Source organism: Gnatocerus cornutus, chromosome 4, assembly GCF_029298725.1.
Source record: "Gnatocerus cornutus isolate USDA-ARS CGAHR chromosome 4, icGnaCorn1.1, whole genome shotgun sequence".
NCBI classification, from domain to species: Eukaryota; Metazoa; Arthropoda; class Insecta; order Coleoptera; family Tenebrionidae; genus Gnatocerus; species Gnatocerus cornutus.
Window position 1 is genome coordinate 9,032,346 of NC_142236.1, and position 16,085 is coordinate 9,048,430.

At 30.1% G+C, this 16,085-nt stretch overlaps 1 protein-coding gene across 1 annotated transcript; it reads right to left on the bottom strand.

The window, feature by feature from the left end:
* Nucleotides 1–8,732: 8,732 nt before the first annotated feature.
* On the bottom strand, nucleotides 8,733–9,135 carry LOC148176352 (uncharacterized). The gene is made up of 2 exons (XM_088035055.1): nucleotides 9,101–9,135; nucleotides 8,733–9,040 (listed from the first exon to the last, which is right to left on the bottom strand). The coding sequence occupies exons 1-2, from the start codon at nucleotides 9,108–9,110 to the stop codon at nucleotides 8,733–8,735; spliced, it is 318 nt and encodes a 105-aa protein (XP_087891181.1). The 5' UTR covers nucleotides 9,111–9,135.
* Between the last annotated feature and the right edge of the window lie 6,950 nt (nucleotides 9,136–16,085).

Genomic DNA, 16,085 nt, shown 5'->3' on the forward strand with positions numbered 1-16,085 from the left:
CCACTTTTAAATTTGTTTTATTAAATACACTTGTTTTCTGTTCGCTTATTTGTTATTTATTTGTTTAGAGAAGCAATTGCACGTTGCACTACTGTTGTTTTTTATCCATGCTGTTTTACACTGTTTTTAGTAACATAACCTCAAACTTCGGCCTCGACATGTTAACGGTTTTCACAAGAGCGCAGACGGCCACCAAAACCTCAAATCTCTTCAATACCAGTTTGAATTATTATCAAATAATTTACAACCAATTATCAGGTTGACAGCTGCAGCTTGTTTTAACTAGGACCTACGTTTTCCATGTCTTTTGTTTTTCAGAGAAGGGCTGATCAAAAATTTTTGGATCATACTGTACAACTAACACACTAGCACTGATTAATACAAAATGGAATTTAATAAGATTTGAATTTCTTAAATAGATGATCCCTCTCCCTATTCCATCGAATATAGCCCGTGTCATGACCCAAGAGTCAAAAGGATGATGTCATTAATTGCAGACTTTAGACTTCCTCTTATTATCAGGATCACGCGTTCTTGTTAATTTTTTTTTTATTTTATTATTTTTTTTATTGATTATCCATATTTTTTTATCACCTACTTTGTCTTACTTCATTATCATAATCACTCTTCCTCACTTACAAAACAACCGGGTTCATTTTTTTTAATCTCTTTTGAGATAAACAAGCGTTCTAAATTACATTATCTCTCTACTATAACGTCACTATTAGAACAAATATTACAATGTTTTTCGGTGATTTATTTAAAAACTTATTACATTTTTTTTATAATTTAATTTAATAGTATTTATAAATTCAAAACATACAATTAAACTATTTTCCTAGTGTCTGCACTTAATGGTGAGTATTCGATTATTCTATCATGTAGCAATAAACAAAATGCTGATGTGTTATCAGTTATTTCATCTGGGCTAGTTTCAAATTCAATTGTTACATCAACAGGACCACTTTTGATTATTTCATTTTGATGTGAACAATCAACAACAACAATGGGAGCTACTGTTTGAAAGCTATTTACAACTAACAAGAGAAATGATTTACAACCATAATATGATTTTTGAAATCTAACATACATTTCATGCAATAATGCAAAATGATTTCGTTGAAATGATATGTACTATACTCACCTATCAAGTTATGACAAAATTTTACGTTTCTTTCGCTGTAAACGATTGTAGATAAAACGTCCACTTTCATACGTGAGATTTGGTCACTCGCTTATGCTTTAGACTTTCTCTCATTTATAGTACAAATATCAATACTTATTATTGATTTTTTTACATATTTTTTTGCGTTACATAGATTTCTGTGTGTTCTGAAACTCCCAGAAATAGTGCAGATATTCTTTTGGCGCAGTCGTTTGAGACCGATAATGAAAAAAAAAACACTTCTAAAAAAACTTTTATTTTTATTAAACGTGGTGCAGGAGAGTGCTCTATAAATCTACAAGAAAAGGCATAAATTTCACGTTCTAAAGTCAACTACTTAATATTTGCAGTGAAGTTTAAAGTGTACCTTTGTGGTTCTGTAAAAATTAGTTACGTCTTATTTTTTAATACGCCATTACTAAAAGTTACAATGATCATTTCAACTAAGAGACGCTTAATATTTTTTTCTTAAAGGCAAAATACATCATGTACCTACAGCTAACACGCAGAAACCTCATAGCACAACTCGCATTAGCTTTAGGGATTTTTTAAGATCAATAAATTATAGGAAATTAAAAACCATTGAATTTGTTTTTTAAATTTTTGAAATCGGTTCATAAATAAAAATTCTACAACGCCTGCCGTTTTTAAAAAATCACCCTGTTTATTACATATACAGGGTCCGGCAACACTTGTGTCCACCCCTAAAATCGTCTTTAATTTTAAAGATAAAATTTTGAAAATTTGCATACGCTTATAGTTGACAAGGCTCTAGAAGCTGACACAAAAATTTGTTTTGATATCACGGTTTCTTTGGCGTCGCGACGCCTAAAAAGTTTAATTTTTAGCGATTTTTGGGGTTTTGCGGTAATATTAGCGAATTCAATTTTTTTTCAACATAACTGTAATACAAATATTTGAGTTTTTATTTTAAATCTACTTCAAATGGTGTTTAAAATTTGCGAAAAAAACGCTGTTTTATCAAGTTAGTTTTCAACATTTTGACGGTGCAGTGACAAACTACGTTTACACCAAAATTTCACAAGTCACTTCATTCACTCATATGAAGGTGAATTTTGATTAGCACGTTCTGAACACTAGAAATCGTTAATTAACATCGACAAAGCGACAATTTCGCCAAGTAAGACTTTTGTTACCTTCTAAAACGAACCAAAGAATAGATGTCATTTGTGACACAAGATGTTGACAGATGGGTGTAAACGTAGTTCCCAATTTTGACGTAATAAAATTGGAAACTAACTTGATTAAACAGCATTTTTTCCTCAAATTTTGAATACAATTTACATTAAATCTAAAATGTCAACTGAGATATTTTTAACACATTTATATTGAAAAAAAATTAAATTAGAGGTTCATTTCATAAAACTTCACAATTAGCTAAAAAATACACTTTTAAGGCGTCGCGACGCCGAAACTATAAGTGATAAAAAATAAATTTTTGCGTCGGCTTCTAGAGCTTTGACAACTATGAGTGTATGCAAATTTTCAAAATTTTATTTTTAAAATTAAAGACGATTTTGGGGGTGGACACAAGTGTTGCCGGACCCTGTATATAAATATGTCCAATAACTACATCAAACAATTAAACATGATCCTAATCAGTTCTTCTTCAGATTATAAAAGACAGACATTGCCGAATAAAATGAACGTATAAACTAAAAAAAACAATTAGTTAAAATAACACAAAATGGTAAAAGTTTACTAGTATTGCCATGTTATAGTTGGGTGAAATATTAGCTGAACATTTCATTTTAAGCACACGTGCTGCATTCATTAGGCAAATCAAGTATAACTTCTTATTTTTTTCATTCCAGTGGTACCATTTAACCTCATTCAATCCTTCTACAATTTCGACAGACTTTGAAAAATTAAAGTAGAAGAAATAGTACCATTTCAAACATACAATGTTTTCAATTCTTTGCCCAACTTCGGCGAATCCTCCTACCGTTAAGAAAGCGAGCATGGCTAAAGTTATTAGGCGAAAATATTGTGTCGACACAGAACCATCAAACTAGAATACTTTGTAAGAAAAATTTGCAGCACTATTCTGCTAACTTACCGCAAAATAGAACAGAGCAACATTGGCCACTTCAATTATACCAATGATGTGGAAAAGGAGAACAAAACTTTCAGTGTGTCGTAAGATTGTCTGCGCATGTCTAAATAAACTGATATAAAAAATAAAACGAGTGGTTTTACATACTTGGAAAGTAGAATGTGGTTCTTTGCAAATTGAATTAAGTTGTTTTCAACACATTTTTGGTATATAGAATCTTCGAAGATTTTGTATCCAGAGTCTAACGCTCGGGCAAAATGAAGTAGCATTTTTACTTGTAAATTTCCATACTCAAGGATATAAAAAATACTGAAAACTGGAATGGTAATCCAGACGTAAATACATATTGGTAATATAACTGTTTTGCCTGACCAAATTGCAATATCAGCCTAAAATTATTTGGAAGTGAGGGCATACTAAAAAACTTTTTAATAAGTACCCATTTTCCAAAACAAATAGACATCAGAGAAAAGAAATAAATAAACTGTTGATCATCTCTCGTCGGTATAATCAATGTTACTGCAAATAGCACCCCACATATGACGCAAAAAATCAAGTAAATCAAAACCCGAAAAGTATGTTTTCTAAGTTTTCTTTTAATCCTCAAAGGCGCGTCTTCAAATTTCCACAACTGCAAATGTGGTAATTCTCTGGTTATAATCTTTTCAGTGACTGATTGTCAAAATAAACTCAATGTACCCTGAAAAACATTCTGTAGATAAAAACCGAAAATTTTGCAACTTACAACATACATATAAAATGCTAAAGTATATAGTGCTGTATTGAACAAAATAGTGAAGGTCAAAGTAGAACAAAAATAAGTACATTTGAATAAAAAGTGACACTACCAAGATAATTTTCAACGCAGAGAGTAAAAATCGGGAATATTTCATTTGAAAAATTCCAATCGTTAAGAATCGGCAAATTTTCATGAAATTACACTCTGAAATAAGTGAGTAGTTAATGCAAACAAAAATTTGCAATACCTTCCATAACTGGACTCGTTTCTTCAGAACTTGAGCCACGACTCACCCTAAGTCTTTCGATCTTGCCCTGAATAATGGAGACGTAATGAGTTTCTAATGTTCGAATAAAATTTTTTATCAAACATGAATATTTGATATACTTAGCTAAAGTTTTTCTCTGTACTTTGTCGCGTAAAGAAACTAAAAGCATTGACAGATGACACCGTTTCGAGGGTATTATGCTTTTCGAGAAAGCTGGAGTCGTGGGCTTATAAGATAAGGGAGCAAAGTTACTTATTTTTAAGTCTCAGTCAAGTTACTGAACGCAGCCAGATGACATGTTTATACAAAAAGATTAACTAAACTAAACTTATTGATTCTAATTTAAAAGTTAAAGTAAATACATATACAGTAAAACCTCGATTTTCCGGGATAATGGAAGGGATAGGTCATGTCAAGTTACCAAGTTTTTAGAAGCTTAAGTACAAAGTTTTTGTTTTTTACAATTTGACACTATTTTTCGTACGTCAGTTTAAATTTTTCCTAAACTGAGGATGCCATGAAAATCAAAATTTTTCTGTTCACAGAAGTTCAGGGGTGCGATTTTGTTTCTCGATCGAAGTGATAAATTATCACTTGCGATAAATGTTATTGCGTAGCTTTTAAACTTTTGTTTGCATTTGTTCTTTGTATATAAGCTTATTAAATGCTCAAAAGTTTACAATTACCTGAATTTTAAGAACTTGTAACTCAGAATTACGATTTTAAACTTCTATTTTGACATAAATTTCGAGGTTATGTCTCCAAAATTTATCAGTTCATTCAGAGCTGGTAAGAAAATATCGCTCTATGAAGACTTGATTTTGTGACAGAATCGAGAAATGTGACAGAAATGTAGCATCTTAACCAATCAGCAAACGAGATTTTATCGCTATCGAGTTTTTTTCGATAGAGAAACAAAATCGCACCCCAGGAGATCATAAACTGCTTCCATTGCTTGACTTGGCTGATTTTTTTTCCTAACATACAAAATTTTGTTGTCGATATTATTGTTCAAATTGGATTGAGTGGGCACGGTTAATCGCGAACTCGGTTAATCGAGACTCGGTTAATCGAAGTTCTACTGTAATTAAATTAAGTAAGAGGCAAATGTGACAATCTAATTGCTGCGTTGGATCCATAAAAAGTCCTGACGGCAACACAACAAAATGTCGGTCGTTTGGAAAGTCCTTCAAAGGTTTATCTTATCTAGACGGGTACATTATTTCAATCTTAATTATTGTACACAACTCGAATTGTACTACATATTGTTAAAACTAATAAGGTTACTGAGGCAGAATTACAATTAACGAACAGGATAAACACGAAATGAAAATGACATGTTTTAATTATTTAAGCACTCACTATGCGTTTTGTATGAGCGACATGTTTGTACATGCATGTATGTCATAGAAGTTCGAGAAAGCCACACACGGTCCAAACATGTTCGTCATTTCTACTTCCGGAAACAAGTATGACATACAAGAATTGGTCACACACAGATCAACTTTTGTATGATGGCACACTGTTTGCGCATACAAAACTTAGTAAAATGACTGTGTGTGAGCAAGTTTTGTCTGTGAACACTGTATGCGCATACAAATGTGAGTATGTCAAACGTGTTTGATATTTTGCGGTATGCGTAAAGAAAAACTTAAAAAAAGTCGTGAAATTTGTATGATATTGAAGAAAGATCTTACTATAGTTATTAATAAGCGTTTTGCAGTAAATATTTTCAGATAATTTTGATATTTTTTTCTTTTTTTAATATATAGTCAAACTTTTTGTTTATATAGCACTGTACAATTGTTTCTTGACATCATCAAATAGTGTTTATAATCTTTAGAAAACTTTTTGTGCTTTTTTCCATACAATAATTTGACAATTACAATAGCGGCACAAGTACTTTCGACATCCAGATCGTCACACATGTTTGTATCGTGTAGGAACTATATTTTTTATCTTGTTGAAATTCTGTATGTGCAAACTTGTCTGTGAAGTGGAAAAACATGTATCGATCACACATTCAACGTTATGTATGTATCAACATGTTTGAGAAATACTTGTATGCTATCAAATCCTAGAGTGTAGGATCAAAACTTGTATGACATACATGTATGTACATGCATGTCGCTCATACAAAACGCTTAGTGAATGGGGCGCTTTAAAAACGATATTAATTGAATTTATTGACAGGATGCCATCAAATCTAAAAATTTAATTAACGTTATATTGTTAAGTCCGATATGTTGTTTAAATAAACAACAACAAATTACTTTTTCTAATTTACTACTTCAAAAATTATTTTTTGGTGTGGACGACAATGGTTTGGATAATCAGTGGCAAAAATTAAATTTGGTAAATTCGTATGAGAAATTTGGAGGAGAAGTTCCGAACAACATTTTATTATTTTGACCAGTTGTTTTAAAATATGTAGATGGAGCAGGCAATTAAATTTATTGACAGGATGCCATCAAATCTAAAAATTTAATTAACGTTATATTGTTAAGTCCGATATGTTGTTTAAATAAACAACAACAAATTACTTTTTCTAATTTACTACTTCAAAAATTATTTTTTGGTGTGGACGACAATGGTTTGGATAATCAGTGGCAAAAATTAAATTTGGTAAATTCGTATGAGAAATTTGGAGGAGAAGTTCCGAACAACATTTTATTATTTTGACCAGTTGTTTTAAAATATGTAGATGGAGCAGGTCAGCAAATTTAAAAAAAAATGCTACTGTCGTTTTACGTTTACTAACAATTTCTTTAAGTAATGCTGGCTGTAGAGAGAGTTTTTTAAATAATGAACAGCGTTAAATGTAAACTGAGAAACTGTATGACATTGGCGACGTTAAAGGCAATAATTTTAACAAAAATCTATTGTTTAAATCGTCAAATATGCTGTAATAATTTTATTTCAACAGATGAAATGATTACTTTCTTTAATAGCAGGGTTGTTTGTAAAAATTGTGAGGCAAATAAAACTGAGCTAGATAAACTTTTAGAAGTTGTTGGAAGCGATTTATAAGTCTACAGTAAACAAATTTTTTTTTATTTGAATATTAATTTTTATATTTTGTTCACTGTTAAACTTGTATCTCTACACCGTAAGGGAGAAAAGCATCGATTATGTATGTAAAGTCCAGTTCATTACTATCAATCCACTCCTGTGTAAATTTTCAAAAATTTCAAAAATCCGGCTTTCAATTCTTTAAGAAGAAAATTAGGGGAAAATTAAATAACGATTTTTGAAGTTAACACGTTGCCAAAGATTAGTGTATCAATATCTCACATTAGTTAAGAATTAATCAAAGGTAAGTTCCAAAAGAGAGATTTAAATAAGGATTAAACAAGTTTTGGCAAACTTGCGCGGGACGATTAGCTTCTACGCATGTGACAATTGCTCCAAGGTCAAACGCTTTTTCGACCAACTGTTTTCGATAAAAATTTCTAGGGACTACTGTCAACTTTTTAATGAGTGGACCGATAGTAATGAACATTAGTAAAGTTCGTTTTTTTATTAAAAAAACACCTACACCGCACTCTCCCAGCACTTTACAACCGGCAACATTGTCGATGGTGACTTTTTGGTGATAAAATCAAATAGGTTAAATTTTTACCATGTGTAAACGTCCAGGGCGTCTGTAAATTCAATGTTTCTGTCATTTGAATGTTAATTTGACGCTTACAATTCATGAGATCAAAAATATTTTTATCTAATTTTGTTCTGGAAGCAGAGTTAGTAGTATAGGACGCGGGGTTCTGGGACACTTCGATGGCCTATGCCATCCGCATCTGTCCATGACCTTCATGAAGGTTATTCTTCGTCGGGTGAAGAAGTCTTCAGGAGCCTCTGGTATTGTTGGTCAATTCCGGAGGCTGCTGAAGAGGTGGTGGTGGTGGTGGTTGTTGCCGAGGTGGGTGTGGTCACCGAAGGGTGTGGTCACAGGTGTAATTAAAGGTGTTTTCCAGGTAGGTTGAAATCAATGGAAAAAAATGTATTTTTTATATTTACCTGTTTCGCTTAGGTGACAGTTACCTGTGTTGGATTGATCTTTGAAAAAATGTGAAAGTGTTGTTGTGGTGGTTTCGAACCGTGAACCTACGAGTTGTGAAGCCGAGACGTACGCCATGCACCAATGTGCTCCACATACGTTTGTTGATGTGAAAGTTGGTAGATAACAAACAATTAATCGAAGTAAGTAGGTGGGTAGGTAGGTAGTTAGTTAGTTAGTTGGTTGTTTAGTTAGTTAGCTAATTAGTCAGTTAGTTAGTTAGTTAAGTAGTTCAAAAGAAAAAAGAAAATCTAAAGATAAACCAAGAAAAAAAATTGTCTGGGTGAATAAAAAGATAAGAAAAAGAAAAAAAGGGGAAAAAAGGGGGTTGGAAGCGAAGCAACTGACTCGCCTAGCCTAGCCTAGCCTAGCCTAATTTTCCAGGAAGATTAAGAAAAAAGTCAAAGTTAGTAACTATTTTGTTTATTATTGAAATGAATAATGTACATTTCTTAAGGAACATTGTGGTACATTTTTAATTAAATCTCCTTGAACTGGAGGTGTAGTACCCTGTTGTTGTTGTTGTTGTTGTTGTTGGTCGTGGTGGTGGTGGTTGTGGTGGTACGGGTATTGTGGATAAGTTTCATTATTCAAAAGAGTCCATCTTTCTTTAAGTTGTTGTTCTTTTGAAGCTTCAAAGGAGGGTTGTAAACGTCGTTTACATTTAATTAAATGCAAAGACATGCGAGTTGGTTTGACCCAATGGTCTTTAATTAGCGGACACTGAATTAGTTCTAAAGAAAGAGATAGGAGAAAATTATAGGTATGTTCAAATTATATAAATAATTTCTTACCTTCACTCATGATTTAAAACTTCAATTGACTGAATGACAAGTTAATACCTACTAGCGTATTTATATGAAATCCTCATAAGTAAACACATGATCAGCTTACACAGGTCTTTTTTAAATTTTTTTTATAAATAACACAGAATCATCTTGTTTTTCAACTCCAATCAGTTTTGCAACATTATATTTTTATAAAAACACCAAATCATCTTGTTTTTCAACTTTAATCAGTTTTGTAACATTGTAACTAATGGGTTCAATAAATCAATATAATTAATTCATATATATTTTTATTTATTTTACATGTAAATTTTGCATTTGTTTTTGTAATTGCAAGAACTCAATGTCAGCTCTTAACTTCTTCAAGGCTTTGAGCAAAGATTCGGTCTGTTTTCTTTTCCGTCTCAAAAGATTTTTCAGTTGTTGTTTGGATTTCTGAAAGGAACAAATAAATATTCAAGTTTTTTTTAACATTTTGTTTTTATTTAACGTAAATTTACATATTAGTATTTTGGGTGTTTCTCTTTATATAACATTTGGATATATTTTACATAAAGGCATATAGTACACATAGCCCCTTGCTCGGTGGTTTCACCTTGACATTTTGGACATTTGAATTGAACAGGTACAGGCATGTTGCCTCTAACAATACATAACAGATTATGGTTACAAATTAACAAGTTGCGGTTTAAACAAGCAGACTATATGTGACATGCTGCTGCTTTAAAACTAAGTAAAGCTAAGGAATTTACGTTAAATTTATCAGATCTTTTGCGGTTGAGATATTTGTTCAACCTACGCTTATTATGTTCTTCATTACGGTTGCTAGTTATTCTATAATTTGTTACAGCAAAATTTATTTTGTACCAATTATTATTTTCTAAATATAAGGCACTTTTACAAAAGTCCATGTCAAATGTATTTATAATTTTAAATACAAATAATTCGAAATTTGAAATTTCTGGATAGTTTCCAATCCAAATAATGTTAAAAACAATATTTTTATAGACTTTATAGTATGAAAAAAATGAGTGTTGTTCTGTTTTGTAACCAACATATTGATTATAAAAGCGTATTACTGTATCAACAGATTGAGGAGCATCATCTTGCGTGCCTTCAACAAATATATCTACGTCACTAAAATGATTAGTCTTATCTAACATGCAAGCGGCAAAACCACCTGCTACAAAACATCTTCTAGTACTACTATACAAATTTAATTGTTCTTGCACAACAGTCAAAACTTGGTGAAACGGATTTGATTTTGTTCCCTCACAGGAATCACCATAAAATCGTTTACTAATATACTTAATATGATATGGTAAAATCTAAAAAGAAAAAAACAAAACATTTTAAAACGATTTATCCATCTTCAGCAATTGTTTCTTCTGAATCATAGTCAGACTCTTCAATTTCGTTTGGTAAATTAAACGTTTCTTTAAACTTTTGCTTAAGTGTTTTTGGTAAAATCGATTTCGCAACAACTCTATTGACATCATTTTTGCTTAATTGTCGTGGATTCCTACCCAACTCAACTAAGTATCTGGTTTCCTGATATAAATAAAATCGTCTTTTAAAAAAATTGTTTATACGCTCCTTTGTGGCTTGTTCATAAGTTATGCTAGTTTTAACCATGTTGAGTCTTCAGTACAATACAACAAGTTCAAAATGTTATAACCACCACCACACAGTTTACTTTTTTTAGTCTCTACTACTACTTCTTCACTATGTACTTCAATTGAATAATCACAAAAACAAAAAAAAACAATCACAGTTGTGACAGTACACAGTTCCTTGGTCGTTGTTGTTGCTGCTTTGGATGGGTGTAGGAACAATTCTTCTTTTTACAGCCTTTTCAGTTATATCCTTATCAAAACGATTGACGTCTACAAAAACTGTGTCCCATTTAGATCTCAGACTGTTAAACTTTTAAATTGAAAGTGTTAATAAATTAAAATAAAATTGAAATAAAGAATTTAAATTAATACAAATATCCCCAAGGTAAAGTGTCTGTGCTCATATTATTTACTAATCTTTTATCATCCGAACCACTTAAAGCCAACTTTGTTTGTTTCAAGGTAAAAACTGTATGCTTTTGTGATTGGATAACATTTTGAGTAACATCTAATTTTTGATTATTAAACAAACATTCAAAATAATCATCAAAAGTAATTAATTTAAGAGCAGATGTTTTTATACTTTTAGCCTTTTTTATAATTCCAAAATTTGCAATAAAATTATAAATTTCCCGTTTACTTGACTTTTCTCGTTGCATATTTTCAAGACGTTTTTGTTTGTCAGCGTTATCATGTAAAACTTTAATTGTGTACATTTTTGATCGTAGACCAATAAAATGAGTCATAGTTCGACCACAGTTCTCATCCTTCATAAGGCCTAGCACTTTTTTATTTTTTTGTGGAATGTTATAAATATTATTCAGTGGGTAATCTGACGTATCAAATTTATGAATATCCTTTTTTATATGTGCATAGATATCATCATCGTTAAATAAGTAAATCAAACCATCTGTATCAGTATATAATAATTTTACATTAGTTCCAAATTTTGATAAAATGTAATTGTAATGAAAGTCGTACAAAAAAGTTTTTGATATATCTAAAATTGACATTCCCACGTAGATAGGTTTATTAAATGTAATTTCCAACCGTTTCATTTCAATTAAAATCATATTTTTACTAAATATTGTACAACTATGAAAGTTTGGCTGTGAAATATACCAATTTGCACCGTATCGTCCTTTCCATTTCGTTACCAATTTAACATCTCTATATTTTTTTACATTTTCAATAGTTTTTCCAAAAACAGCATTATTCATTAATTTATAAAAAATTTTCTCAAATTCATTTTTACTCTGTTTTCTCAATTCTGTATTTAAGTCGATATACTTTTTTAACCAGGGTGCTTGTTTAAATTGTAAGCAACGATGAATTTTTACCAGTTTTAAACCTAAATCTAAAGCCTGTTTTAAATTTCTATAATGAATAATATAATTTGTTTTCTTGTACAAAGTTGTTAATAATTTAGTATTTTTTGAATCGGAAATTGGTGGAACTAAATGCTCAGGACATAAAGGTAAGTCTTTATGCAAATCAAATAGTGTTGGTGGATATTCAAGATCTACTTCAAAAATGTATCCAATTTCACAATCATCATCGTATAGTGTGTTAAAATCAATTTTATAAATATCTGGACCACTAATCCATTGAAAATCACCCATAGGCAATGAATAACTCATTGCAGCTCCATAAAGATGAAGCTCCATAAGGTAAGTTGATGGTTTATTAGGATTATAAGCTTCACCCATATATTTATTGTTTGCTTGCCCGTATCTATTCGAACATTGTGAAACTCCTCCTCGAATACCTCGTTCAAAAAACATTATCATATCAACATCAGTTAATAAAGTTAATTCAACGTTTGTGATTTTTAACATACTATCAAAAGATAATCCAGGAGCTGTACAATAGTGAGGACTATCTACTTCATATGTTTTCATACAAGTAGATCTAAAATTTTCAAATATATCAGCCAAAAGTAAAACGTCAGTTTTTAAATACAATTCAGCATACTCTTGAAGAGTGTTAATTTCAAATACTTGCCAAACCGTACAAGCATGTTCATAATCAGCACCAGAAATCTCAGTATTAGACACATGACTAAAAAACTTTTGCATAGATGGTAAACTATTCTCTTGCAATTTTTCCCAACAATCAAGATACTCATAAGGAAAGATGCCTTTGCGAGTGTCTAAATTAAATTTTAAATCATCTTTATAAAATTTCCGTATAATAATTTTTTGCTCATCATTTAAATATGTGGATAATTTATCAATACTACTTGGCATAAATCTGTATGAATCTAAAAATCTAAATTTAATTTTACTGTTGAGAATGTATTTAGTAAACGAAATATATTTTTCTTTATTAATTGGTAATAAATCAATGTGTCCATCAATTTCTGTACTTAAAGCTTTAATTATAAAATGACTATCATAACCAGATAAATTATGAAAAATTACTGGAATAGTATTCATATCTTGAAATTTTAGGTTACATGAGTTATGAGCAGCACCTCTGAACTTTCCTGTTAAATGACAATGATCTTTCACTTTTCTCTCATTATCATCGTTTAAAAATGCTTTACAACAAATATGACATTTCATTGCTAATAAGAAATTTTGCTCTTCTTCAACAGATAATGATTTCATTTTACATGGGTGAGAAAAAATTGTTTCCAATTCATTTGAAATCTTTTTTAATTCATGTACAAACCATACTGAACAATTTTTACCAGTATAGGTATGAAATCTTGATAATGAATCGTCATAGGAACATTTTAAATAAAATGCAATACTAAACGGTTTATGTTTTTGATACTTCTCACAAGTGTTTGTTTTGTTCAAATCTTTATAGTTTATCAGTAGACACTCCAAATCAGCGTAAATAACGAAAGGCACCATCAGTTTATTTTTATAATTTTTAAATTTTAGAATACATACTTTTATCATTAGAGGGAAGTTTTATTTTAGTTTCGTTTAACACTGAACAATTGCGCATATGATCATTAACTATATTTTGAGTAGAAAAATGATTTAAACATCTTTCACAAACCCACTTTTTATTTTTAATATTACCCATTTGATAACTTGTTAATCGTGCTAAATTTTTAATGTAAGCAAAATGAAATAAACATTTATTAGAAAGTTCATCATCATCATTTACATCATCATTATCAGTATCTTTTGTTATCATAAGTAAATTAATTTTAGGTGAAATTTCACTTTTACTCAACAGCAAAGGGAGTATTTTTTTCTTTTTATTAAAAATAGTAAAGACATTTATTGCCAACTGATTCATTTTTTCAAATTTTGGAATATCTTCAAGAACAATGGGAAATCTTGAAATCTTATATTGTTGAATTTTAACACCAAACTAAAATGTGGATAAGATGTTACACGTGAAACATTTTTTATTGTTTTTACAGGATATAAAGCACAAACAACAGCCCATAAGAAGCAAAATTGGTCATTGTTCTTGATATTGATTACACTTTTAGTAATTTTAACAAAATCAGGTAAATCAACATATGTTGAAATACCAACACGGATCGGATTATATTTATTTATATTAACTTTCAGATGTAAAATTTCTTTTAAAGCCCACCCACTGTCCCTTTCTTGAAACTCTTCTAGTTGTAACAAAATTTTTTCATAAACATTAATTTTGAACCAATTTTTCAAATCTGTACTTTTATCAATTACCATATTTGGAGTAGAAAAAAATTTATGAGTTGTCTCGTGAGTGTGAGGTTTTATAAAGACTCCAACAAAAATTACATTTACTTTTAATAACGACCTTTTCAATTCATGCAAAATTCGTCTTGAAAATATTCTAAAGCATTTTAAGAGAAATTTTTTTGGATCTTTCAAAGAAAAATTTGTTATCATACCCGTTTTAATTCTACTTTTAAAACAAGAGTCAACATCTTGCCAAATTAACTTTTTTGATTTTAAATACTTTACACTATGTATTTTTTGTTTTAAGATTAGTAAATAATCCTTTAAAATAGTTAAATTTGATTCAATTTTTGCAAATTTTTTTACACAATTTAATTTATTTTTTAAACATCTCTTATGTAATAAAATGGTTTTTCTGAGCCAAGTTATATATTTTAGAAATTCTTTCTTATGTTTAATTAATCCACTAACCTTTTCAATTTTGTTAACAGCAGAAGTTGAGATTTCATCAAAAATCTTTTGACTGGCCATTTTTTATAGTCTGTTTACAAATTTGAATTAATAAAAGAATAATATTAGCAAAAGTACTTACTTTGAAATTTCACTAGCAACACTTGAAATGTAAACTGCAGAGACACATTGAAAACTGAGTATGATTGAAGCTGTATTTATATTATAAAATTTAAAAATTATCAACGTCATTTCACATTGAAATTATCAGAGCATGCACGTGTCATTTTTATCATCTAAAACTGCAAGAGTTGCAAATAATTATCATTTTGGAAAATTAACATTTGACATTCAAATTATCAAATTTTATCCAAAACTGTAATTTTTAGAATGTGATAAATCATTTGCAACATTGTAACAATCAACAAAAAGATAATAATAATAAAAAAAAAAAAAAAAACCAAAATTATATTTTATATATTTTTATTTTTTACAATACATATACCACATGTATAAGTTGTGAACGTTTTCTAAAGCACAATTTAAGTATTCACTATGCTTTAAGCAGTGATGGGACTTAAAAATTGTCTTCATGGTGTTTACTGGAAGACATCCATCAGTTTCGAGGTCGATAATATCCTCATCCAGAAAAAATTGCTGTAACCATTTTTTCTTTTGCAGACCTTTCACTGCCACAAGGACTTTTTGATTTGGATTGTATTGTATGAAGTCCTTTATAAATTTCTCGATGCTTTCATACCTTATTGTTGATGGATCTTCATAGTAGTATTCAACCCCGTGTATTTGATCAGTGGCGTAGTCAATCTGTTTTTGGAAGGCAGCACTGCACATCTCGATTGTGACCGGAAACTTGACGAAGGCGTGTTGGTATTGTTGGGTGTCGACATCCAGAATTGCAAATTCTTTGCATACAAAGCATGTACCGAGTTGGTAACCTTGTATGTCAAGTAGATACATTTTGCTTCTTTTCACAGTTGATGTAAAATACAATTTAATTACAGAAACAGATCTTCACATATTTATACCTAAACATTTTTTAAAAATGCATGCACGAGTTATTGATAAAGATGTTTTTCCCAATAATTTAAGCAGCATTTGCATTTCTTAAATGTTAAACAAAATAAAGATAACTGGTGTGTGTTTTTCCATATATTTTGCAAAAACAAATTAATGCAGCGTAAGTGCAAAATTGATATTTATTGGTGTGTTTTTTTTCATCAATTCTGTCAGCATGTTTTTATCGGTTAACCTTACAATTTTGTA